Source organism: Gopherus evgoodei, chromosome 3 (assembly GCF_007399415.2).
Source record: "Gopherus evgoodei ecotype Sinaloan lineage chromosome 3, rGopEvg1_v1.p, whole genome shotgun sequence".
Taxonomy (NCBI): domain Eukaryota; kingdom Metazoa; phylum Chordata; order Testudines; family Testudinidae; genus Gopherus; species Gopherus evgoodei.
In genome coordinates, this window is record NC_044324.1 from 112,824,374 (window position 1) to 112,849,460 (window position 25,087).

The 25,087-nt window shown below is 42.3% G+C and overlaps 1 protein-coding gene across 3 annotated transcripts in view; it reads right to left on the minus strand.

The window, feature by feature from the left end:
• Positions 1 to 1,277, minus strand: part of SLC2A12 (solute carrier family 2 member 12) — a 40,675-nt gene extending 39,398 nt beyond the window's left edge. For all 3 annotated transcript variants that reach the window (XM_030556353.1, XM_030556351.1, XM_030556354.1), the window contains exon 1: positions 1,011 to 1,277. In XM_030556353.1, the coding sequence (XP_030412213.1) occupies positions 1,011 to 1,137 (127 nt within the window). In that variant the 5' untranslated portion in view covers positions 1,138 to 1,277. The remainder of the gene's footprint in view (positions 1 to 1,010) is intronic.
• Between the last annotated feature and the right edge of the window lie 23,810 nt (positions 1,278 to 25,087).

Consider the following 25,087-nt stretch of genomic DNA (forward strand, 5'->3'; position numbering starts at 1 on the left):
CAAAAGTCAAAACTGAGGTGTTGGAAAGCACTGGGTGCTGGGCACATTGTAACCTGAAGATTATGTAGCATAATAATGTACAGATTGTAAAAACAATAGTTCGATAGTGTGTCCGCAAACTGAATGGCTTTTTGTTCATTAACCTTAGCTTCCCCATGATCCCAGATATCAGTGGATATTGCTGGCCTCATCCATAACTTTTTATTACACTCCAACAATATTATTTGTGCCAATAGTATCTTAACATATTGGGTTAGTTTGTGCACTTCAAATCATTTATTTCTAAGCGAACACTAACTCAGGCATAGTCCTCTCTGGCTTACAGCAATATTTTCTTTCTTCTGCCGCAGCTTTAAATCATGGAAACAGAATGTAATGATTTTGTGTCACCTACTTCTGATCTCAGTACAAGAATCTCTATGTGTACAAAACGTGTTACACCAGAAGCTGGGAGAAACTGACAGTTAAAACAGCAAAGTGCAGATGGATTAAAGTTGTTCTATGATTGCAAATATTTTTTTCAGTAGTAATTTTATACTGGATTCCTAGTCTGCAGACCCAAAGTCAAACTGCCATAAGCAGGTGCAACTCCCATTGGAGTCAACGAGCCCCAGTGATTTCAAGGGGAGGGTTGAATTTGGTCCTTAGTGTTAATGGGTCACAATAGAATAGACATTGTGGGCATCAATGGCTCTTTTGATCTTTCAGGTGACTAATTTGCAAAAGGAGAAGGATTTACAAATTAAAGGGTGCATCTATGATCTGTAGGATCAAGGCCTTCACGGGAAAGTATTTCAAACACTCTCATTCAAAGGGAAAGGTGACACTTCGTTCTTTGCTCACATTTTCCTTCTCTTGCAATGCCAGGAATTAGGGGACAGACGGATAGTGTTAATTTAGACTCTCCTGGCTTTTGCCAGGCTATTTTCCTCCAAACCCGAATGTTAGTTACATATATTTGCTCCTATTGTCGTTCAGTCACAGCTGGCTTTCAAATTGTGCCACATTACCTGTCTGAGACGGAAGCTTGTGTAGGTTGGCGTTGCTGCTGCTGTCGCCTCTGTTATCATCACTCTCCCCTGTTCTCATTTTCCTGCACTGTTGGTTGAGGTCCTCCGCATTCTGCACAGGTAGCATTGCCGTTTAGCAGCTCTATTCCACACTTCAGGGTAGAAACACTTCACAGGCCAATTGTCCGTCCCGTGCTGCAAACAAACACACAGGTTATTTTCCTCATGGCAGCGTGATACAGAAGCTTACAGAGTATATGGCACAGACTGATTTGTGATCAACTTTGTTTCTATTTCAGAAGGCTTTGCCCTTTCTAGTGACACAGGCTGTTGCTATTCTTGGTAGCCTATCACAGGCAAGTGGGAGGGCCATCTTGCAGAAGTATTGTTTTTGCCTTTAAACAAACAGTTGAAGCCATTAGGCATTCACACAGAGCTCAAGGCACATTCTTTAGCCATTAGCTTAAAGGATCTCTCTTGTGTTACTGTACCTTTTAAAAAAAAATAAAAACAGAGAAGGAACATGAAGGGAGATGTAAACTATTTGCAGTGTCAGCTAAAGTTAGGGCACTGAATACACACAGATGGTGTCAATTAATTCTTTTGAGTGATGAACAAGTTATTAAGAGAAATCCTTGAGAGCAAAGCAGCGTCAGTCTTTTAGCCTATGAGCGCAGTACCCTGTGGAAGTGATGGTATATTTTCAGTCATTTCTACCATGCCAGAGTTACGCATGGCACTTTACAGATTAATAAAAGACAGGCGCCTGCCACATGAGTTTTGAGTCAAAGGGCCCAATCCTGGGCACTGATAAGTACCCACAATTCCCACTAACTACAACTGAAGAAAGGGGCAATAATAAACGGGGGGGGGAGGGAACAAGGGTTACAACAGTGAAAGATGAGCTATGTACATAGAGCTATGTACATACTCCCTTGAGCAGGCCCATTGGCGTCAGTGAGGCTAGCTGTTCATGTAGGCATGCACCAAGTGAGCCGCTAGTGTGCTGTAGACTTTTAATTTTTTCTTGTTTGGTTTGTTTGTTTTTGTTTCAGTTAATGCATTAACACCGGGGGCTAGAATGGGAATGAAGGCTAGGGCAGAGGTGGAAGGCTGGTAACTCTTGCACTAGTAGAATTTTCAGGAAGGAGCATTCCTAAACATTTTCCACCTTAATTAAAACAGACACCAAACACCACTTATCAGCCTTTGCTTGACAAGGACATTCTACAGAAGAGAAAATAAATGTATTTTCTGACAGGTGGGTCACAGGAAGGTCTAGAAGCAGGAACATTTGGATTCCAAAATAACAAAGATTCTTGCTGCGGCCTTTTTTTAATTTTTTTTATTTTATTTTATTTTATTTTTTGGCATTATATTTGTCATTGTCTTACAAGAGTCAGACCAATCTTTCTCCCACTGGTAATTTTTTTTTTAGAAAGAAAATCAAATAAGACCATATCAAAGAGTCAGCAGCTATTGGATGCTGTCAGAGTCTGAAAAAAAAAATACTCACTACTTCCAGCGAGATATGTTTGCATGTGGTATATTTAAAAATGAAACAAATAATTCATGTTTGTTTTGAATTTTTGATAAAAATGAGATGCTGTTTCTATGGGGGGGGAACTGTAATTTTGTTCTGAAAAATCTGTTTTAATTATGAAAATGAATAATTTTATCTATGGCAAGATTTCCCTGTGACAATCTGACTTGTACCCAGCCTTTTCTGAGGGCCTGTCCTGCTCCTTGCATTATTCTCAAATAGCTCTGTGCCTGAACATGACACTTAGACAAAACTCTTAGACTCTTTTTTCTGTTAGACCCCTAAACAGATCCTTTTTTCTTCTAGTGTCCAAAATCCCTAACCCCTCTCTCTTTAATGATTGTGGTGATGCCTGAGGGCATTATCCTATGTGGCATATTTGCTGGAAACAAGTCCCTCTTCCTGGATGCTTGTCTGTGGAAGAACATGTGTGGCTCAATTCCCCTCTCTTGACTGCTAGTTTGTGGGGAAGCCAGATTCTTTGTTTGACCCACTGTAATGTTTCGAACTCTGAGGCGATACATACCATAATACATTGCATAGCCAAGAGTATATGAGATTTCAGTTTAGTGGCAGCGGGGGCCCCACAGAAAGGTTATCAGAGGACCTTTGGGCCCTCACTGCTGGCTAGCAAAGATGAGGGCTGTGTTTGTGAGGAGAAGGATCTAGTAGAAAATCATAAAGGTAGAATAATAACTACGGTGGATTTCCCCCATCTCATTCTCCTTTGGTGGTGGGGCTAATCAAAACTTTGTCAAACCTTGAAGTTTGGGTTCATGGATGAGTGATGGAGCAGGTCTGAAAATATGGCCCATCACTAAGTAATCATGTATGTCAGAGATTACATTGATTTTGTTTCTGTGGGTTATCATTATGTTTGCCTTCCAACTAATAAGAGTCTGTTTTGTTGGAAACAGAGACAACCCCTGAGGAGTTATAAGGATGTTCTGAGAAAACAGGGGAGATAGCACTGAAAGCACTATAATTAGGTTTATATCCTCCCTCCTCACAAATGTTAAGAATTTTTAGCGCTTCTACCCCTCCTCCCCCTCAAGGGGACACAGCAAATCTTCATAAAATATTTATCCCCAGCTTTGAGCTGATTCAGCTTCATCGGTCTGTGCAAGTATGATTTACTTTTTGTTTATTTTTTACAAGAGTTGGAGAGGGACCCTATGACAGTATCCCTTTTCCATTCTTCACTTCCCTTCCACATGTATCTCTCCATTTAGAGTGCTAAAGAAAGGCATCTTTATTAGATAGAGGTGCTGGCACTGGGAGCAGGGCTATTACCTACTCTCCCCCATCTAAAAACATTCTCTCTCAAGGCTCTCTTCCCCAGTATGAGAAGGATTCTGCTGCCAGTCTAGGTAATAAAAGGAAGAGGCTGCTTCTCATCAAGTTTCCAAAACTTCTGTTAGGTAGATTTTACATTATGAGTGCAAAATAAATGAAGACGTAAAATTTAGTGATTTCAGTAGAAATTTCCCAGTTGATCAATTTAGAGAAATGGACTAAGAGTCAGAAGGCCTAGAGCCTTATCCTTTAAAACACTTACATAAATGCTTAACTTGGGAGCCAAAGGGACCCACAAGTCCTTAAAGTTAAGCTCATATGTATGTTTTTTGCAGGACCAGGGCCCCAGTTTCTCTTCCAAGCAATGCCATTATTTTACCATGTAACACTGCTCTCAGGCAGCCTTTACCTAATTTTTCCCACTGAGGTAGCCTCAAGAGATAGCTCTTATTTTCATTTGTGGGACAACAGCCTGTACACAGTGTTACTTAAGCAGATTGTTATACAACACAAACAATAATACAGGATATTCAGTCTAAAACAGTGAACTGCCTTGTTCATTATTCTGATTAGAGTGTTACCTCAGATCCCTTTCTGAATATTTCCTCTGATAATGCCTCAATAGCGTCTCTCTTGTCTCTTGCCTGGCTAGAGGAGAGGTTGCTATTCTGGGACTTAAGGAAACCCACATTCAGTTCCTTGCTCCACCAGAGGCTTCCCATGTGATCTTCGGAAAGTCTCTCTTGTTATGTCTACACTTCGAGCTGGAGGTGTAATTCCCTGCTCAAAGAGATATAACTGCACTAGCTATGACTGAGCTAGCATGCTAGACACAGAGTGTAGCCATAATGGTGTGGGTGTCAGGAGATGTTAGCCTTCCCAAGTTTGTACCTAGTGTCTTGGGTGAGTATGTACTTTGAGCAGCTAGCCGCTTGCCCTGCTGCAACTACATTCTATTTTCAGCATGCTAGCTCAATCACTGCTAGCGTGGGTGTATCTCCTCAAACTAGGAATTACTCCCACAGCTCAAAGTACAGCCACACCCTTAGTCTCTCTGTGCCTTAGTTCCCCATCTGTAAAATGGGAATAATAGCACTTCCCTGCCTCACAAGGAAGTTGTGAGGGTAAATATAGAAAAGACTTGAGATGCTCAGATAATATAATGATGGGGACCATATTGGTACTTCAGATAGATGAATTCTTCTTTTCATTAGGAAGTTTGTTCTTACTTTTTAACCTAAACTTGAACTTCTCCATCTTAAGACTATTCTATCTTGTAATACGTTCTTAGTCAACATTGAATGAGCCTCCCTCTCTCCTGTATATTATTTTCTTGTTGTTATTGGCCCTTTCCATCTGTTTCTTTATGGCAGGGGTTGGCAACCTACGGCACGTGTGCCAAAGGTAGCACGCGATTTGATTTTTGATGGCATGCGGGGCGGGCTGAGCCGTTCAGCCCACTGCTGCTTTGGGGTTCCCGCTGCTGGCCCCTTACCAGCCGGGGTCCCGCCACCAGTCCCACTCAGAACCTGCTGCTGGCCTGGGGGAAGAAACCCCAGCTGGCAAGGAGCCATCAGCCGAAACCCCAGAGCAATGGCCGGCTAAGCTGCTCAACCTGTCGCCGCTCTGGGGTTTCCACCACTGGCTCCTGCCAGCCGCAGTCTCGCCGCCAGTCCCACTCAGTGACAGCTGCTGGCCTGTGGGAAGGAACCCCTGGCTGGCAGTGGGCTGAGACCCCAGCTAGCAGGAACCCGTGGTGGAAACCCCAAAGCAGCAGCAGGATGAGCTGCTCAGCCCGCCGCCGCTCTGGGGTTCCCGCTGCTGGCCTCTTGCTAGCTGGGGTCTCCCCTGCCACAGCCCCACTTAGCGCCCGCTGCCAGCCTGGGGGAAGGAACCCCAGGCTGGCAGCGGGCTGAGACCCCAGATGGCAGGATCCGGTGGCCAAAACCCCAGAGCAGTGGTGGGTTGAGTTGCTCAGCCCGCCACCACTCTAGAGTTCCCGCTGCTGGCCCCTTGCCAGCCAGGATCCCCCGACGCAGCCCCACTCAGCACTCTCTGCTGGCCTGGGGGAAGGAATCCCAGGCTGGCAGCGGGCTGAGACCCCAGAAGCCAGGAGCCGGCAGCCGAAACCCCAGAGCGGCAGCAAGCTGAGCTGCTCAGCCCTCCGCTGCTTTGGGGTTCTGGCTGCTGGCCTCTTGCCAGCTGGGGTCCCCTCTGCAGCCCCACTCACCTTGCTTCCAGTTGGAGTTCCAGTGCAGGCCCTCTGCTAGACAGGATCCAGGCTTCCGGCCCTGCTCAGCCCTACCAGCCACTAGCTCCACTCGCCTCAGCTGCCGATCTGGGGTTCCAGCTGCTGACCTCCTGCCAGCCGGTTATTAGCTTATAACTCAGAAGCCTGTGTGCAGCTTAAAGTATCCAAATAGGTGCCACCAGACTCAGCAGGGAAAAGCAAGGGCAAGGATCACACTAAACTAATAAGATCTGCATTTTAATTTAATTTTAAATAAAGCTTCTGAAATGTTTTGAAAACCTTGTTTACTTTACATATAACCGTAGTTTGGTTATATATTATAGACTTATAGAGAGACCTTCTAAAAAATGTTAAAATGTATTACCGGCAAGCAAAGCCTTAAATTAGAGTGTATACATGAAGACTCGGCACACCACTGCTGAAAGGTTGCTGACCTCTGCTTTATAGTATATAAGTTATGTTTTCTTCATCATTCCTCTATTGTCAGACCTTCCAAACCACTTATTTGTGCTGCTAATTTTTTATTCTCTCTTGCTTAATCTTTACTCTGGCAAAACTCATGCTGAGTAAGAGTCTACTTGAATAAGGGCTGAGTAAAAACATAATAAGGACCTCGGGGCTAGGGCCAATATTTGTTATCAAACTTCTGAGAGTGTGTTGCCTACAATTTTATATTAATAACAAGAAGATCAAGGATATGAATGTGACTCACCTTCAGAAGCAATGCTGTTTGGATTTAGAATGGGGCACTGGGGAAAGTCACCACTGCCATTGGCCATTTCTCCCCTACTGCCCTTTGTGGCACACATAGGAAATGTCTAAATGACACAAGGAAATCATAAAAGCATTGGGCTCTCCATGTTGGTGAATTTGTGACAGCTGTATAAAAATAGACAAGGTTATACAAAGGAAAAACTGACTGATTTGCAAAGATGAACAAAAAACAATTTTCTTGTCTCTGGTTCTCAGAAACTTTTAATTTTGGAGATGAGATAGGGCACAGGTCAGTGGAGTGGAGATAAGAGATAACTGAAGTGGTTCACAAAGATTTTTAAGTGGATCTAAATATTCAGGTGAGATAAAGATGTATGTATGTGACAACTGGGGAGGCATAGTGAGAAGACAGAAACAGCTGTGAGAGTTGTATAAAGTGACCCCTCTCAAGGTTTAGTGGCATCACTATTTTTCAGGGTTTTTCATGCCCCAATCCAAGAAACTGCAAGACTATATTCATTGTTCATATTTGATCTATGAGCATTTCTCTGTCATTGAGAATGAGAACTACTCATTTGTCTTGATCAAGGCTTGGCACTCAGCCAGGAACAAAGGACTTTTTGCCAAGTCATCAGTAACAAGCAGAGAGTAAGTGAATCCATAACTCAGCAGTTGAGAGAATCTATTCATACAGTAGGGGCTGAAAAACTGAGACATCAATAATATTAGTGTTAATTGATATTCAACTATAGGAAGGACCTGGAAAAGGACTGGCTGTAGTCAATGGACACAAAGAAAGAGAGGAAATGCTGGCAGTTCATGCCCAAACTCTACAGCCAAGATCATAGGAGGAGGATAATAATAAATGGAGATATAACTATCTCATAGAACTGGAAGGGACCCTGAAAGGTCAATGAGTCCAGCCCCTTGCCTTCACTAGCAGGATCAAGTATGGATTTTTGCCCCAGGTCCCTAAGTGGCCCCCTCAAGGATTCACCTCACAACCCTGGGTTTAGTAGGCCAATGCTCAAACCACTGAGCTATCCCTCCCCTCCAATGGATGTCATAAACCAGAATGTTCACATTCTGGTCCACAGAGCGCTGGCCTAGGCATATGCTGCATAATCAGTGGATGGGGTTGGGGGGGAGAGGAAGGAGAGTAAAAGACGAGAGGACTTAATGTGACAGTGCACTCACTGTTTCTCACACTTTCCTAACACATACACTGTGTCTTTCACATGCGAACTGGCTCTCAGACTCACATACACTCTGCCTCTCACAAGTCAGAGTCCCCCAATAGATTGTCATACACACACACAGTCTCACACTCCCCAACACACACTTTGTCACACAGTCCCCCAACACACAGTTTCTCTCTCACAAACACATACACACACACACATATTATTGTTGTTGTTATCACTGATTGGTAATTCCTGTCAAAATGTTAGTGGTGAGCTAGGAGTGGCGAGTGGCTGTAGGAGAGCCATGGGCTCTGACAAGATGCAGCCCCCATGTGACAGCGTGAAGCCTGCCTAGAGCCACTGCCACAACGTCTGCTGTGTACGAAGCTCAGTGGGTGTCAGCAATGGGGGCGGTTCTGGGGATCCGCGGGCGGGCATGGTGGCTGTGCCCCCTTGACACACTGGGCTCATCAGCGCCTGCTGGGGACCAACTTCAATGGCACATAGGGGCACCAGTTTAATAATACTGCATAGGACCCTAAATCCTAAGTACGGCCCTGCCACAGAAGGCTGGTTGGTCACATAGTGTTCGCTCCTCCCCCTTATTTCCAGAGAAGAAAAACAGGACATATGTGAGGGAGAAGACAATGTAAAAAGCAAAAGCAGATGGTGCATTTAACTCTTTTCTAAAAGACCGAAGCACCATATTAAAGGTAACTAAAATACATTAAGTCCTTACCTTATATTACTTTTCCATGTATGGAAAATATAATTGCCACAGTAATGTTACACAATCACAAACTGGAGGGGAGATGTCTGTACTATTGTGAATGGGGAGAGGACAGTCCACAAGATCATCTTGAATAAAAAAGCCTGTCTTTATTTGGGAGCCCTTATCATAAAGGCTGTATCTTGGACATGACTGATTGGATCCCAGTCTGCAGAATGATATAGGGCTGCAGTTTACAATACCCAGAGGGTTTGCAAACAGATGATAAGGGGTTGCAAGTCCAATCACTCTATCCTTCTCATGTTGCTCCATGAGAAGGGACTTCTGGCAAGAACTAGCTAAAGGAAGGGCATTCTGGTATGGAAAAGGTAACAGAGCGGGAATCCCAATATGGAAACGATTAAGAACCACTGGGATGGACTAACAAGTTAACCAGGCACTATGCAACATAATAAGAAGTGCTTGTCTCACGACGCTGCAGCTTCGGAGCAGACAGGATGTCATGCTGTTCAGAAAATAGGAGGAGGACTGAAGGGATTGCAGTTAATAAAGTAAAAAGGTGAGAGTGAAAATGTAAGCCAGTAGCGCTCACAGGAACCACTTGTTTCACTGGTGCTCAGAGGGCATCAAAGTCATCAGTTGGGCTCTTTTCATATATCTACTTTCAGAAATTAATCTTTTGGCTGATTTAACATCTTATAATTAGAAAAATAATCACGACAGAAACTGAAGAATTACTTTTAAATCTAAACTGCTGAATGAGGGGAATATGTAGGCTTTGGACCAATGTTTCTTGTGGATCCTACACTATGCATATATTTCTGGTCCCAGCTCCTGTCTTGTCTACATTACCAACAGTCCTATTTTGTGGGATTGGAAATGGGGCAGAATGCACTCCCACAGAAACACCTCTTTGAATTTGTTCCCTTCATATATTTTTAAGAGCGGGAGAAGAGTGCACCCATCTTATCTCCTTGGGCCTTCATATCTAGCGAGTCAAGTTGCTCAGTTTCTTCCAAAATCTGGAAGTAAAATTTGGCAACAAATCCTTAAGAAAATATGCCTAGTGGGCCAGTTCTGTATGGGATTCCTACTTCTTTGAGTGTTGAGCTTTTGCTCTCAGAAGCAAAGGTCCACCTCGTGTGAATAAGGTCAGTTGGATAGGCATGGCTGGATCCTGGGAAGGGGAGTAGGAGGAAGAGAAATAACAATTCAGAGAGAGCAGCAAAGAGTCCTGAGGCACCTTATAGACTAACAGATGTATTGGAGCATGAGCTTTCGTGGGTGAATATCCCCATGCATCCAACGAAGTGTGGATTCACCCACAAAAGCTCATGCTCCAGTACGTCTGTTAGTCTATAAGGTGCCACAGGACTCTTTGCTGCTTGTACAGATCCAGACTAACAAAGCTACCCCTCTGATAATTCAGAGAGAGAGGAAAACAGCACAGGAAAAAGAAACAGAGAAGAAAAACCAAGACAAACATGCAAGTACTCCAGAAAAAGAATATAAAAAAGCACAACTAGCCTCACCTCTCCCCCTTGCCATTAAAAGATGAGCTGAGGCATTGACACCCACTCAGCAATGGAGTTTGGCAAAGTTCCAAGTGGAAAGACAGAAAAAGAGACAGAAAAATATCCCAAAAAAAATAAGTAATCCATCCTTGAGAAAGTATGTCTGTAAAAAATAACACTCACTTATTATTATTTATTAGTTAATATGAAGTAATTCAACATAGCCATCCACCCACCCAAAAAACCTTCTTACAAACCTATGCTAAGTTTCATGGCACCCATGTGAGCAAGGTAAGTCTCATTTTCCCATCTCTGCAGGTGGAGAAACTGAGGCACAGATGTTATGTGATTTGCCTTAAGATAGCCACACAGTGACTCTGTAGTAGAGCTGGGAAGAGTGTCCTCATGTGTCCCCAAGTGTCCACATGCTGAGGTCTGTGCTTTACCTACAGGCAGTTTTCTCTCTCTCTCTCTCTCAGAGGGGCTATTAAGTTATATGTACTTATTTAATTCAATTATATATATTTTTAAAAACCCACAACAAAGCCTTTCTAAAAAATCATTGACATCTGTTAAGCAAACAAATAATCAACTCAACCCAGAAGCTACCACCATGCTGCAACAATTTCCCTTCCTCCCCAATCGGTAAAACACTTACTAACTTCCTACTGCACCTACTGTTCTCTCAGCATTAGAAGTGTCTTGAATCTGGGCTGGGGCTGGGGCTGGGCCACTAGCATAAAGACTGAAGTTCTTGCAAAAAAATCAAACTGAAGGTAAAAACGACAAGGAAGCAAAGTGTAATGAAAGAGACAGACTTAGCAATTTGAGCTCGGAAAAAGGAAATAAAAGCTGAGGTTTACTTCAATTTTACCTTCTGTGGCAGTGCAGCAGCCTTTCTTTCAAATAAAAGGAAAGGGTGCCTATCCTTGAAAGTCACATATAATATTTGCTGGGTCATCAGCATTTACTGCTCCTTCTATTATATCAGCCATCTTAAGAGCTCACCCTTGTTGTTCACATTAAAGAATAACACATAGAAACAGCAGTTGCACACATGCAGTCTTGAAAAAAACCAAGAGGAGTTCATGCTGAGGGATCTCAAAAGTTTAGTTTAGATACTTTTCCAAATCTTATCTGAGCCAAATTGCCTCAAAATGCCTTAAAACAGGTTTTTTGGTTGGTGAATATTGCTTTTTACTAGGGCTGTAAAGCAATTTAAAAAATTAATTGCGATTAATTGCACTGTTAAACAACAATAGAATGCCATTTATTTTATATTTTTGGATATTTGTACATTTTCAAATGTATTGATTTCAATTACAATACAGATACAAAGTGTACGGTGCTCACTAGATATTAATTAAAAGTATTTGCACTGTAAAAAAACAAAAGAAATAGAATTTTGCAATTCACCTAAGTAGTGTCGTGCAATCTCTTTATCATGAAAGTTGAACTTACAAATGTAGAATTATGTACAAAAAGCCCTGCATTCAAAAATAAAACAATGTAAAATTTTAGAGCCTGCAAGTCCACTCAGTCCTACTTCTTGTTCAGCCAATTGCTCAGTCAAGCAAGTTTGTTTTCATTTGCAGGAGATAATGTTGCCCGCTTCTTGTTTACAATGTCACCTGAAAGCGAGAACAGGCATTTGCATGGCACTGTGGTAGCTAGTGTCGCAAGATATCTACATGCCAGATGCACTAAAGAGTCATATATCCGTTCATGCTTCAACCACCATTCCAGGGGATATGCGTCCATGCTGATGACGGGTTCTGCTTGGTAGTTCGAGTTCTGTAGTTTCCACATTGGAGTGTTGCTCTTTTAAGACTTCTGAAAGCATGCACTATGTCTCGTCAATCTCAGATTTTGGAAGGCCCTTCAGATTCTTTAACCTTGGGTTGAGTGCTGTAGCTATCTTTAGAAATCTCACATTGGCACCTTCTTTGCATTTTGTCAAATCTGCAGTGAAAGTGTTCTTAAAATGAACATGTCCTGGGTCATCATCTGAGATTGCTACAACATGAAATATATGGCAGAATGTGCGTAAAACAGAGCAGGGGGACATACAATTCCCCCCCCCCCCACCAAGAGTTCAGTCACAAATTTAATTAACGCTTTTTTTTTTAATGAGCATCATCAGCATGGAAGCATGTCCTCTGGAAAGTTGGGCGAAGTATGAAGGAGCATACAAATGTTTAGCATGTAACTACCTTGCAAAGCCAGCTACAAAAGTGCCATGCAAATGCCTGTTCTCACTTTCTGGTGAAACGGTAAATAAGAAGAGGGCAGCATTATCTCCTGTAAATGTAAACCAGCTTGTTTGTCTTAGTGATTAGCTGAACAAGAAGTAGGACTGAGTGGACTTGTAGGCTCTGAAGTTTTACATTGTTTTGTTTTTGAGTGCAGTTGTGTAACCAAAAAAAAATCTACATTTGTAAGTTGCACTTTCATGGTAAAGGGATTGCACTATAGTACTTGTATGAGGTGAACTGAAAAATACTATTTCTTTTATCATTTTTACAATGCAAATATTTGTAATAAAAAATAATATACTCTTTGATTTCAATTACAACACAGACTACAACATATATGAAAATGTAGAAAAACATCCAAAATATTTAATACATTTCAGCTGGTATTCTGTTGTTTAACAGTGTGATTAATCAGATTAATTTTTTTAATTGCTTTTAATTTTTTTGAGTTAATCGCGTGAGTTAACTGAGATTAATTGACAGCCCTACTTTTTACCATCAAATTGGATATATCTTTGGTTTAATTTTTCTCCCACCTATGTGGTATATATACAGTATTCCTATTGGAGTTAATGGAGTAAAACTGTAATAAGTGATTAATCAGATTGATATTTGTGGTCAATATGTTCTTTCCAAGAGTAGGTGAATGTAGGATTTATTTTATCCAGCCACTTCAATGTAGATTGGGACTATAAGATCAGCTCACAGAAGTATGCGTTTTACATGTATTTTGAGGAAGAGGCAGAGGGCACAATGGAGTTAATTACATTTGGAATTTTAACAACTTTGATTATGCTGAATATTAGTTTTGCATTGGTACTATAATCTGCCCATGTGCTGTTAGTTGCAGTATCTGGTCTTTAAACCAGAGAGTTGATAATGGTACCCACCCTCTGAAAATCAGACCTCTTTAAGATGTCTCAAGTAAGGCACCAAAAAATGGAGTCCCCCCAAAAGACTACTCACTTGGAAATTTAACTCAAGTTTTTGTAATTTATAACATGTAAATATGTTTCTTCTATATATGGTCCTCATGTGATGCATCACTGAAAATTCTCACTGCCCTTCCTTACCAAGAGAAATGTAAATTACTAACATGTATTTTGTCTGCCCAACAACGTTTATGCCCCTCCACCATTTCTTCATCATACACAAAATGTTCATGTTTTTAATTATTTCCATGATGTATTTTATTGAATATCTAGGGTAACAAAAAATTGGTAAATGTTGGCAAGCGATATTTCAAGTTCTGGTCATTTTATTGACCATCGTTTGCAATTTAAAAGAAATTTTACACACAGTGAGTAATACTGAATGACTGGAACCAGATTTCCAAAGTTCAGCAAACTTTTCTAAAAGTTATATGCTAAAAGGGATTGTTATGTTACATACACCTCCTGTCTCAAATGTGCGGGTTGTTTTACAATGTGTGTGAAATATACACAGTGCACAAAACAATGTTAAGGGATGTATGTTTAAAATAGTCGGTTTTGTGAATATTCTTTGAGATTTTTAACTAATAGCTAATGATGAATGAACTTCAAAAGAGTTGGAAATTCATTCTCAGCACTTGCCCTCTGCATTTCAGTCCCCTTTAAGGTCTCAACTTGGCATCTGAAAAATAAAATCACTCAATTCATTAATCCTTTTGACATTTATATCTATATTCTTACAAGAGTTATCAAAACTCTGAGAGGAAGGATAGAAGGAACAGAACACAGAGAGAGGAGAAGGAGCAAGAGTCCTGCACAGCAAAAGTGCCAGCGTGTCACCCTGACTTTTTCTTGGAAAGAAAAACAAACAGCTTTTTCCTAATCTGATCTATTATGCCAACACTTTGCTATTAAACTAGCCACTACTAGTACCAAAATGATTAGAATATGAGTCATGCTGGGTGATGGGGAGCATCCAGATGTGTTAGGACCAAAGGCATCTTCATGGATAATACGTAGCTCCTATTCATCCATAGATCTCAAAGTGCATTACAAAGGAGTTAACTATCATTATCCCCATTTTATGGTGGCACAATTGAGGCACAGAGAGGTGAAATGACTTATCCAAGATCACCTAGCAAGCCAGTGACAGCATTTAGAACAGAACCAAGGTCTTCTAAGTCCCAATCCAGTATTCTAGGCACTAACTCTGTATTTATGCAGGAATGCAGGCAGCCTTTTTGGCACCCTAGGCGGCGGAAGGTCCCGCCCCCGAAATGGTGCCCCCAACGGATGTGGCGGAAGGTCCTGCCCCTGAAATACCGACTACGACCACGGTGGCCAAACATCCAGCTGCCGCGGTCGCTGCCCCCCAAATGTTAGTGCCCTAGGCGACCGGCTAGGGCACCTAATGGGTTGCGCTGGCCCTCTATTTATGTTTTAAAATAGAGATGAGTGAAATGCTGCACTGGCAGTATTTTGACAAAGGGCTCTCACAAAATGTTACCTCCTCAGACTGTGGTAAGACCCATGTGCCAGGTGTGCACTTGCTTACAGAGAGCAGCAATGAGGGGTGTGAAACTATTCATTTGTTTTCTAGTGAGAAATGAGAACATTCTCATTATAACTACAAAGAGGAAGGGGATGCTATTTTGGCAGACAAACTTGTATTAAGTGTAATTCCTTGGAAATGTTTAGACTAAATTATGTTGAGTATATTGATAGTATCTACTTGTGCTGTTTGAAATGAGTTTTGTGCATGTGCTTGTAGGGGTGAGTGTGTGAGGTCAGAGGGGAGGGAGTATCTTGTAAAGAGACCTGGGGTGGAGTATCATCCTGAAAACACTTTTTTCCTAAAAATACCTGACACTTGATATAGTCTGCTATATTCCTCGGACCAAAATTATCTCTTCAGAAGTTTTTTTTTTTAATAAACCCTGAGGCCACGTCATCTTTGGAAGAGATGGTTAGCAACATGCAGGGAGGGAGTGAACTCCCATCAGAGAAAAGGAAATTAGCCCAGCCCTCCCTTTAATTTAGCAATATGATTTTAACAAGGGGCTCCTGTGAGCCATTGAGAAGCCTCCTCCTACATACAGCTGGATGGAGGAACCATTTTGAATAAAATAAAACTCAGATTGTTTTGATGTTTGAACCACAAGCAAAGTAGATTCTTCATTGGATATGTCATCCCACATATGCCTCTAGTCCAGTGGTCCCCAGCCTTTTCATCTAGTGGGTGCCAGATGAAGGACCATGGCAGTCGTCAAGCATCCGCCAAAATGCCACCAAATTTCGGCGGCGACGTTTCTCGATGACGTCGCTTGTCGGCGGCAAGCGGCATCATCGAGAGGCGTCGCCACTGAAATGCTGCCAGGACATGAGTGAATTTAGATGCCCTTACGGGCACCATGGCACCCACGGGCACTGCGTTGGGGACCGCTGCTCTAGTCCCTTCCCTCTCTCCTGTTCACTTGAAATCAGCTGCTGTTCTGTTGTACTCTGCTTACAGCTCCCCACCTCTGATTTGTCACTGAGTTTCTCTGACCCCAATTCCTCTGTCCCCACCCCTATGCATACACACTCATTGGATCTTGTTTGTAAATCTGTATTTCATTAGGTTGGCCTACAACTCAGACACCTCTAAAATTATCAATATTCCACTGCCTGAATTAGGATACCAATGTGAAAAACACTCTAAGCTTAAGCATGGCTTTGCCACAAGCCCCGAGCAAGGGATAATGCATTGTTGTGCTGCCCTTTGGAGCAAGCCGTAACAGATTTCTCCATTGCTCCAAGGAAGAAGTGCCCTGTGCCAGTGTCAGTCTCAGGCTGACAATCCCATTGTTCCACAGACCTGCCAAGAGGTGATCTTTATTGCTCAGTTGGTCCCCTGAGCAAAAGTAGCTATAGTGCTTACTACCTTCAGACAGAGCAGGAAAAAGGAAACAAATAGGTTTTGGAGCATGAATTGAATCACTTGATAGACCTTGGTTGTCAGCAAGCCTGATCAAACCTGGGACCTCTGGAGCTTATGGCATGCATGCAATGGGCTGTTAAGCAGACTCATTTTATCTTGGTCTTTAAGTGGTCTTGGTGCCACTAGATGGTACAGAACACCACACCCAGAGGGTGTGTGGGTTACACCAGGTCTTTGTATGGTGCAGCTTACTTCTCTCGGTATAGCTGGGAGGAGGTGTTTGGAGGAATGAAGCCTTGAATCTATCCACTCCCCTTCTCTGCCCTCCTTCTACCAGGAAGGGCCTGCCTTGGCTCTGTACAGCCTCCTCTCCTCCTCAAATGTGGTACAGGTAGCTGGTGCAAGGGAATATATGGTGTCTTACATCCCATTATTCCCTTGCACTGCTTCACACTCTGATTTGGCATTGTATAAATGCAGATAGCTAGATATGACAAATATTCCAGTCCATGGGGTGCAAACAAAGCTTTATCATTCCAATAATGCATCTGTGCTGGGTGAGATTGATTGGTGCAAAATGTGGATGAGAAAATACTTTATAGTTGCTACTAAAGGTTGGCTGTGAAAACTCCTCCTGCCACCAATACAAAGTGTGTAAAAAACATTCTTGCCTATGACTGGAACTTTGATTTTCTTTTTTCACTGTCCTTAGCTGCACTTGCCTTCATTGGATATGTGGGCCAGGCTACTGTTCCAGGGGGTAAGGGGGAACAGCAGGCCCATTGTCCGTGTCTAGTATCTTCAGGGGATATCTCACTCACTTTCTGTCCATCGGCACCTAACGCCTATCCCATTGCAAGACCTGGCTCTGCCACTGCATCCACCCCAGGGTGGAGATTTTGCAGGTTAGTGAATGTGATATATATGAACCAGAATAGTATCAGATTAAGAATCCGTTGTAGCTACTCTAATTATAATCTAAAGGTACTTTTGAATTTTAGATTTGGGACACTAGGCTTTAAAGTTAGAGAAGCACTGCATTTAGGGATCTCTTCTATTATTCCGCCTCCTTTGTTATTGTGGGAGGGCGAGGTCAGATCAAAGTCTTTGACAGTTCTGTCAGATCTGAAAGCGGCTCAGGTTGTGGTTGTTCTCATCTCTTCCAAGAGTGAGTTCCAGCTGTGTGCCAGACACTGAGAAAGCATCCTCTCTTGTGCACACGAGTCTCACGCTCAGGCTGTCAATTCCATTGTTCCACAGACACGCTGGGAGGTGATCTTTATTGCTCAGTTGGTCCCCTGGGCAAAGGTAGCTATAGTGCCCACTACCTTCAGACAGAGCAGGAAAAAGGAAACAAATAGGTTCTGGAGCACGAATTGAATCACTAGATAATAATGCAGAGACCTCTCAATGAGTTTTGTACATACATTTTGTATGTTTTGATAACATGCTGAGTCTTTCAGAGGAAATGATCATAGAATATTAGGGTTGAAAGAGACCTCAGGAGGTCATCTAGTCCAATCCCCTGCTCAAATCAGGACCAACACCAACTAAATCATCCCAACCAGAGTTTTGTCAAGCTAGGCCTTAAAAAAACTCTAAAGATGGAGATTTCACCACCTTCCTAGGTAACCCATTCCAGTGCTTCAGCACCCTCCTACTGAAATAGTGTTTTCTAATATCCAACCCAGACCTCCCCCACAGCAACTTGAGACCATTGCTTCTTGTTCTGTCATCCTCCACCACTGAGAATAGCCTAGCTCCATCCTCTTTGCAACCGTCCTTGAGGTAGTTGAAGGCTGCTATCAAATCCCCACTCACTCTTCTCTTCTGCAGACTAAATAACCCCATTTCCCTCAGCCTCTCCTCATAAGTCATGTGCCCCAGCCCCCAATCATTTCCGTTACTAACCGCTGGACTCTCTCCAATTTGCCCACATCCCTTCTGTAGTGGGGGGGACCAAAACTGGACACGATACTTCAGGTGTGGCCTCACCAGTGCTGAATAGAAGGGAATAATCACTTCTCTCGATCTGCTGGCAATGCTCCTACCAATATAACCCAATATGCCGTTGGCCTTCTTGGCAACAAGGGCACACGGCTGACTCATATCCAGCTTCTCATCCACTGTAATCCACGGGTCCTTTTCTTCAGAAATGCTGCTTAGCCAGTCAGTCCCCAGCCTGTAGCAGTGCATGAGATTCTTCCTTCCTAAGTGCAGGATTATGCACTTGTCCTTGTTGAACCTCATCAGATTTCTTTTGGCCCAATCCTCTAATTTGTCTAGGTCACTCTGGACCCTATCCCTACACTCTAGCTTATCTACCTCTCTCCCCAGTTTAGTGTCATCTGTGAACTTGCTGAAGGTGCAATTCATCCCATCATCCAGATCATTGATTTAATAAAGATGTTGAACAAAACCAGCCCCAGGACCGACCCCTGGGGCACTCCAATTGATACCAGCTGCCAACTAGACATCGAGCTGTTGATCACTACACGTTGAGCCCAACAATCTAGCCAGCTTTCTATCCACTTTATGTCCATTCATCTAATCCATACTTCTTTAACTTGCTGTCAAGAATACTGTGGAAGACTGTATCAAAAGCTTTGCTAAAGTCAAGATATATCACATCCACTGCTTTCCCCATATCCACAGAGCTAGTTATCTCATCATAGAAAGCAATCAGGTTGGTCAGGCATCACTTGTCCTTGGTGAATCCATGCTGACTGTTACTGATCACCTTCCTCTTCTCTGAGTGCTTCAAAATGGATTCCTTGAGGTCCTGCTCCATGATTTTGCTGGAGACTGAAGTGAGGCTGACTGGTCTGTAGTTTTCAGGGTTCTCTTTCTTCCCTTTTTAAAATATGGGCACTGTATTTGCCTTTTTCCAATCATCAGGGACCTCCCCTAATTGCCACAAATTTTCAAAGATAATGGCCTTTACTGCTCCACCCTGTGGTCCTAGTGGGAAATAACATCAGCTGCCTTTAGGATGCTTTGTGGAATTTTTTCACTTGCAAGATCTTTCTCTGTGCTTAGATACTATCATGAGATATGTTTTGTAAATGATACATGTAGCATGAATAGTAACAGTTATAGAGTGAGAGAGAAAGAGAATCAGAGTTTAGAGAACACAGAAACTCACAGGATCAAGTTTACACCTATACTCTTCAGTTATGTAGAGACCCAAGCTATTTAGAGTTCCTATTGCAAATGCCAATAGGAAAAGTCAGTTAATATTTTGAGGTGCTCAGATGCATACCAAACTGAGCAAACATTCAGACATATTTAATGAGAGACATTTTTGTTTCTGTGGACTATTTACTTGAAATGGGAGCTGCTTTGAAGGGGAAGATGTAAGATTTAATTTTTTTCTTCCACTAGGTGTCACCAACACTATATTTTTACAGACTACACTGCTCTACAGTCAAAATGCTTCTGAAATAAATGTAGTCTAACTTTACTAATTCTGGGTCACTGAGAATGAAAATGATGCTTAAAATTGTTGATTGGCTCTGGCTCTAGTTTTCAATATGTGCTATTGGGTCAGTATATACGACCCTTGACTTGGGAATGGCGGAGGATAAGTGAGTTATAAAGGGAAGGGATCTCAATGTAAACTAGAAATGACTAAAATACATCTTTGACTGGATCTATGAATAAATCTATGACTGGGTTTGGACAGTACTTGCTTTTGAGGCAAAACAATGAATGATGCAATCTGAAGCTGGTATTGCATCATACATGATATGAATTGCATCATGTTATTCCTAGAAGTCATGGATGATGCAATCATAACAAAGCTTACATCACTCTGCTGAACAAATTGCCCTATATCAGCTCTAGAAATCATACAGTGTGGTGCTCTCTTCTTTGTCAGTGTTTGATTTTGCAAAGGGACACATTTCTGTTTAGCCAAAGTGAGCAGAGATGCCTCGTACTTGTGTGAACAGTGCAGATAACTTCTGCTATGTTTGTGGTGAAGTGACTTTTGCATCACAAAAGCGCAGTATAACCACTGTGGTTAAGAAAGCCTATCACCTTTATTTTGGCTGCAAAATTGGAGATCAGGACAAGAGGTGGGCCCCACACATATGCTGCAACATTTGCGCAACAAATCTTCACCAGTGGTTGAAGAGGAAAAGGAAATCTATGCCTTTTGCAGTGCCAATGATTTGGAGAGAGCCAACAGATCATACCAGCAATTGTTACTTCTGCATGGTGCCTCCAGTTAGGAAAGGTATGTCAAAGAAGAAAAAGTGGACTGTGAATTATCCAAACATTCCATCAGCTATACGCCCAGAGAAGGACTGCCGGTTCCTGATGCACCACAATCATTCTCATTTGAGTCAGACAAGGAAGAGGAAGAGGATGAAACTTCTGGTCCTGAACCATCAGTGTTACAGGACCCACATTTTCTCCCATCCTCCTCCTCTGAACCACACCTCAGAACACAAGGTGAACTGAATGACCTTGTCAGGGATTTGGAACTACTCAAGAGTAAGGCAGAGCTGTTGGGCTCCAGACTATAGCAGTGGAATCTCCTGGCAGACTATCAGGGCAAATGGAGTCCATCAATGCTTGCAGACTATTGCTGGACAGTGACAAGAGATGCTCCATTTAATGAATACAAGAGACAAGCCAAGAAGCTCCGAGTAGACACTGAATAGGACTAAACTATGTACATAATAGTTTTTTGCCTTTTGTTTCATAATAAATTTTATTTGTATAACCCTTTTGCTGATTTTTAAAGAGTTACATGAACAGGACAGGTGAAATATTATCATGTAAAGCAACCATAAACACATGGAAAGACCTAGGTTTACAATTTATGATTAAAACTCTACTATCTGCACAATATACATAGACATAAAATGTAAAAACTTAAATATCTTAAAAACAGTAGCCAATCAGTTGTTTTAATTGTCATATTTGAATTCAGCACATCAAAATACATAATAAATATCACATTTTATCTCTGAAGCAGACGACTTCTCAAAAATTGTAGACCAGTGCTACAGGAATGGCTTGCATAGAATGTCTCAATAACATTTCAGCCAATGAATGGGCATATTACTTAGGGTTTGTCTACATGGGGAAATTAACCAGCAATAACTATTCCAGAACATCCACTAAGGTTCTTCTGGAATAACTGCCTGGTGTGGAGACTCTATTACAGAATAAAAGTGATATTATTCTGCAATAAAATCTAAAAAGTATTCCCTGTCAAAAATTATTCTGGAATAGCTAATTTATACCAGACTAGCTATAGCAGAATAGTTACTTTGGAACACCCGTACCAGTCAATTTCCCTTGTGTACATAAGGCCTAATGCTCCTTTTTCTTTTTCTGGTTTTTCATATCAGTACAATTAACAGTTGGAAATAATTCAAAAAGAAGAACATACCCTAAACAAGAGAGAAACTGCTAAAATGAGTATTTGTAGTTAGACTTTCTGTTCCACCTCTCCTGTGTGGCAAGTGCAAGAAAGGGACAACAGGAAGGGTGTTGTAACCCACTTTTGTGCCTCTCTAATTCTGGCCCTGCTTGGGAGCTTGCTTCAAGGCTGCTCTAAGTTATATTGGTCTCTGAGCTATTACAACCAGCACAGAATAGTTGGAGTACAGTGCACTCCAGCAACATCCCCTCCTATCATCCCAGCCTTCTCACTACATTGAGACCCAGGAGTATTGCCAGCACAGAGCCATTTCACAAGCTCTACATCCGTTGCCCATCCCACATCAAGGGTATCCTGCGTGGAATGTTTAAGTCCCTTTTACTCAGGACAGTCTAGTACATAGGCACACTGTGGCCCCCACAGCTCCAGCCCTGCAACACCACTCCTATATTGTGCTCCACCTTTCACCTCCCAGAGATGCATGATGCAGTGTATCGCTCTGAATCTATTTTTTCAGTTTCTCTGCACTCCATCAGCTATACTCAGGTCAAGTTTCCAGGCTTTTCTTCACAACCAGGAGCACTAGCATCTTACTTTTTTCAAAAAAGTGAAAGTTCTGATATGATCACATGACTCCAGGAGATGATGCCCTAGGCATATGCCCATAGTGCCCATGTCTTAGTATGACCCTGCCTTTACCACCCCATGCATTACCTGAAGCCATCTAAAGGGGCTGAGGTCATGTGGCAGACTTCAGGGCCTATGTATAGGTTCAATTGCTGGAGAGTTTTATCTCTGTGAATAACCAAACTTCAGACTTCAGCACACTTTCCCAGCCAGGGGCTTGGTCTTGGTCTCCCACATGCACCCTATGGGTCATGACATAACAGCATCTAACCACGGCCAGAGGAGTCAGCAGTGTGTGACATGGGAATTTACCCGCCCTGACGTGAGCGGGCCAGGAAACAAAGAGAATATCTTTGCCACACCGCTGCAGGTGTGGCTGCCAGGCTTTGTCCTGCTCCACGTGGGGCATTTTATGTAAATTATTTAATGGGATAATTTGCATATTTGCAAACATTTTCTCACCCTCCCTCCCAACAGCCTCCCCTTTCCTGCCCCCATCCCACTGCAGACCCCATGCTATTCTCTCCCTGCTGCTCCGCCCCCTGCAGGCCCCTGGACTTTCCCACCCTACCAGCTGCTGCCACCACAGCCTCCTCCCTGATGCACCAACTGGCTGTGCCCCAGCAAGGGGAGCACTGAGAGGAGAGGCAAAGCGGTCACCTGCCTCCCTCAGGCCCTGTGCCACAGCAGCCCCCAGTGGCAAGGGGGTGAGCTGCAGCTTTTGCTGGCCATGCAGCTGGATGTGTGAGGGTCCCCGTGGGCTGTGGGGACATGTGAGGGGCAGGCTGCTGAATGCCTGGACTGTGGTGGCAGCCCTGGGTAAACACAATATTAATAAAAGTGTAACAAAGGAAACTGCCTTAATTTCTCAGCCTAGGCAGGAGCCTGTCAGAGAACTGCAGGAGGTGGCTTCAGAGTGTCCAGATGTTCCTGGAAGCAAGTTGTATAGCAGAGAGAGTCATAGCCGCCATTTGGGGTCATATGATAAGGGAATTAAACTTTTTAACCATGACTCAAGTCAAGTGACTGGGCTGGGAAATAAAGCAAGACCAGCATTCCTATCTACTACACCAGTGGTTTTCAACCTGTGGCCTGCGACTACGTCTACGATTTCCAAAGGGCTCCACACCTGCAGATGAAGAAAAGTTGAAAACCACTGTGCAACACTAGTGCCTTTAATCTTCAAAATACTTGGCAAGCATTAGTTAATCTGGGATGGGCAGGTGCTGAGGGTCAGCTAATGTTGCTTCTAGCAGCAATAACATCTGCAAGGACTATGCTGTAGAGTACAGATGCCTCCTGGTACTTCCCTGGACTCCTACTCATGCTGTATCTGCCCTCTACTTCCCAAAGTCCTAAATTCATGAAGGAGCATAGAGAGCTTTCCTTAGGATCCTGGGATGGGAGGGATGTGCAGATGAGCTGCTGCTTCCCCAACTTCTGGCTACACGTCCCTCTGATATTAGATTTTGTTCCCATCAACCTATATGCAAGGAGAACCATGAGTGCTAAGAGGTATATCCGACTAATCTGAGAGGACAGAGAGTAACAGCAGGGATTAGGATTCAGGATTTCCCATCTCCTGGTCCTGTGCTCAGAACACACCCCCATGCCCATCCCTAAAAGAAGAATTAGTACTTCTGTCTTTTGGTTTTGTCTCAAACCAAAACTGGCAAGGAAAAGCTTCTTCACTCAGATTAATTTGAATATGGAACAGGCTATTCTATCATGGCCTGGATGCACAAAAGTAGAAAAAAGCAAAGTGGGATACAATATACTTAGAATCAGAAAATACAGTAGACTATATCTGCTAACTATCACGACACACTTGCTGGGAGGTTAGACTTGAACTAAATAGATATTTGGGGTGCGAGGGGGAGGCTCTGTCTACAAATTATGTTTCATAGTAATTAGACCTTAAAATTAACTTGCTTTAAAGAGTTGTTCCATTGTACATCTCTTACTTTGAGGTGTCCAGTAAAATATTTTTTAATTAAACAACTGTTCTTTAAACTAATTTCTGATGAAGAATTTCTAATATTAAAAGTTTATTTATTCTTGATTTTGGAATCTTTTAGAAAGCAGATTTAAATATTACATTTAAAAGGAATGGCGGGGAAGGAAAGCTTTTCGTTTGAAGCAATTAACTAGCTTTTGTAATGATTCTTTTAATTTTAGTAGTAGGGCTGGTCTGTACTCTCTTTTGAGATTGTGGATTTCTATAATAAACTAGAAAGAAAGCTCTCTGGAGGGAATGAAGCTTCCTGGAAATACCACATTTACATTCACAAATTAATATCCTTTTTATATCCTGACAGTGTCATCAATGTATTATTTATCTGTAGGCTCAGAGTAATTATTTCGTTTAACTCCTCATCGTATTTAGGATCATTGCAAAAGACTATGATTTAATGAGAATGTAAGCAGAAAATTTAAACCTGTACAGATAGACATTCTAAATTTAGGAAGGATAATGGAAAGTATTGTTCTTAGAGCTAAAATTTAGGACAGACAGCATAGTGGAAACAGATTAGTGCCAAGCTATTTGCTTCTATAGCAGGACTTGTCAATTTGCCATTTATAAATGAGAGGGTCAAATTTTTGTCTTAGGTACCTATGTAAACTGGTATTATTATAATTTACACTGATATAAATAAGAGCAGAATTTGACCATATGTTTTTATTCTGTTCTTTCTGAAAACCAAAAGGGTCA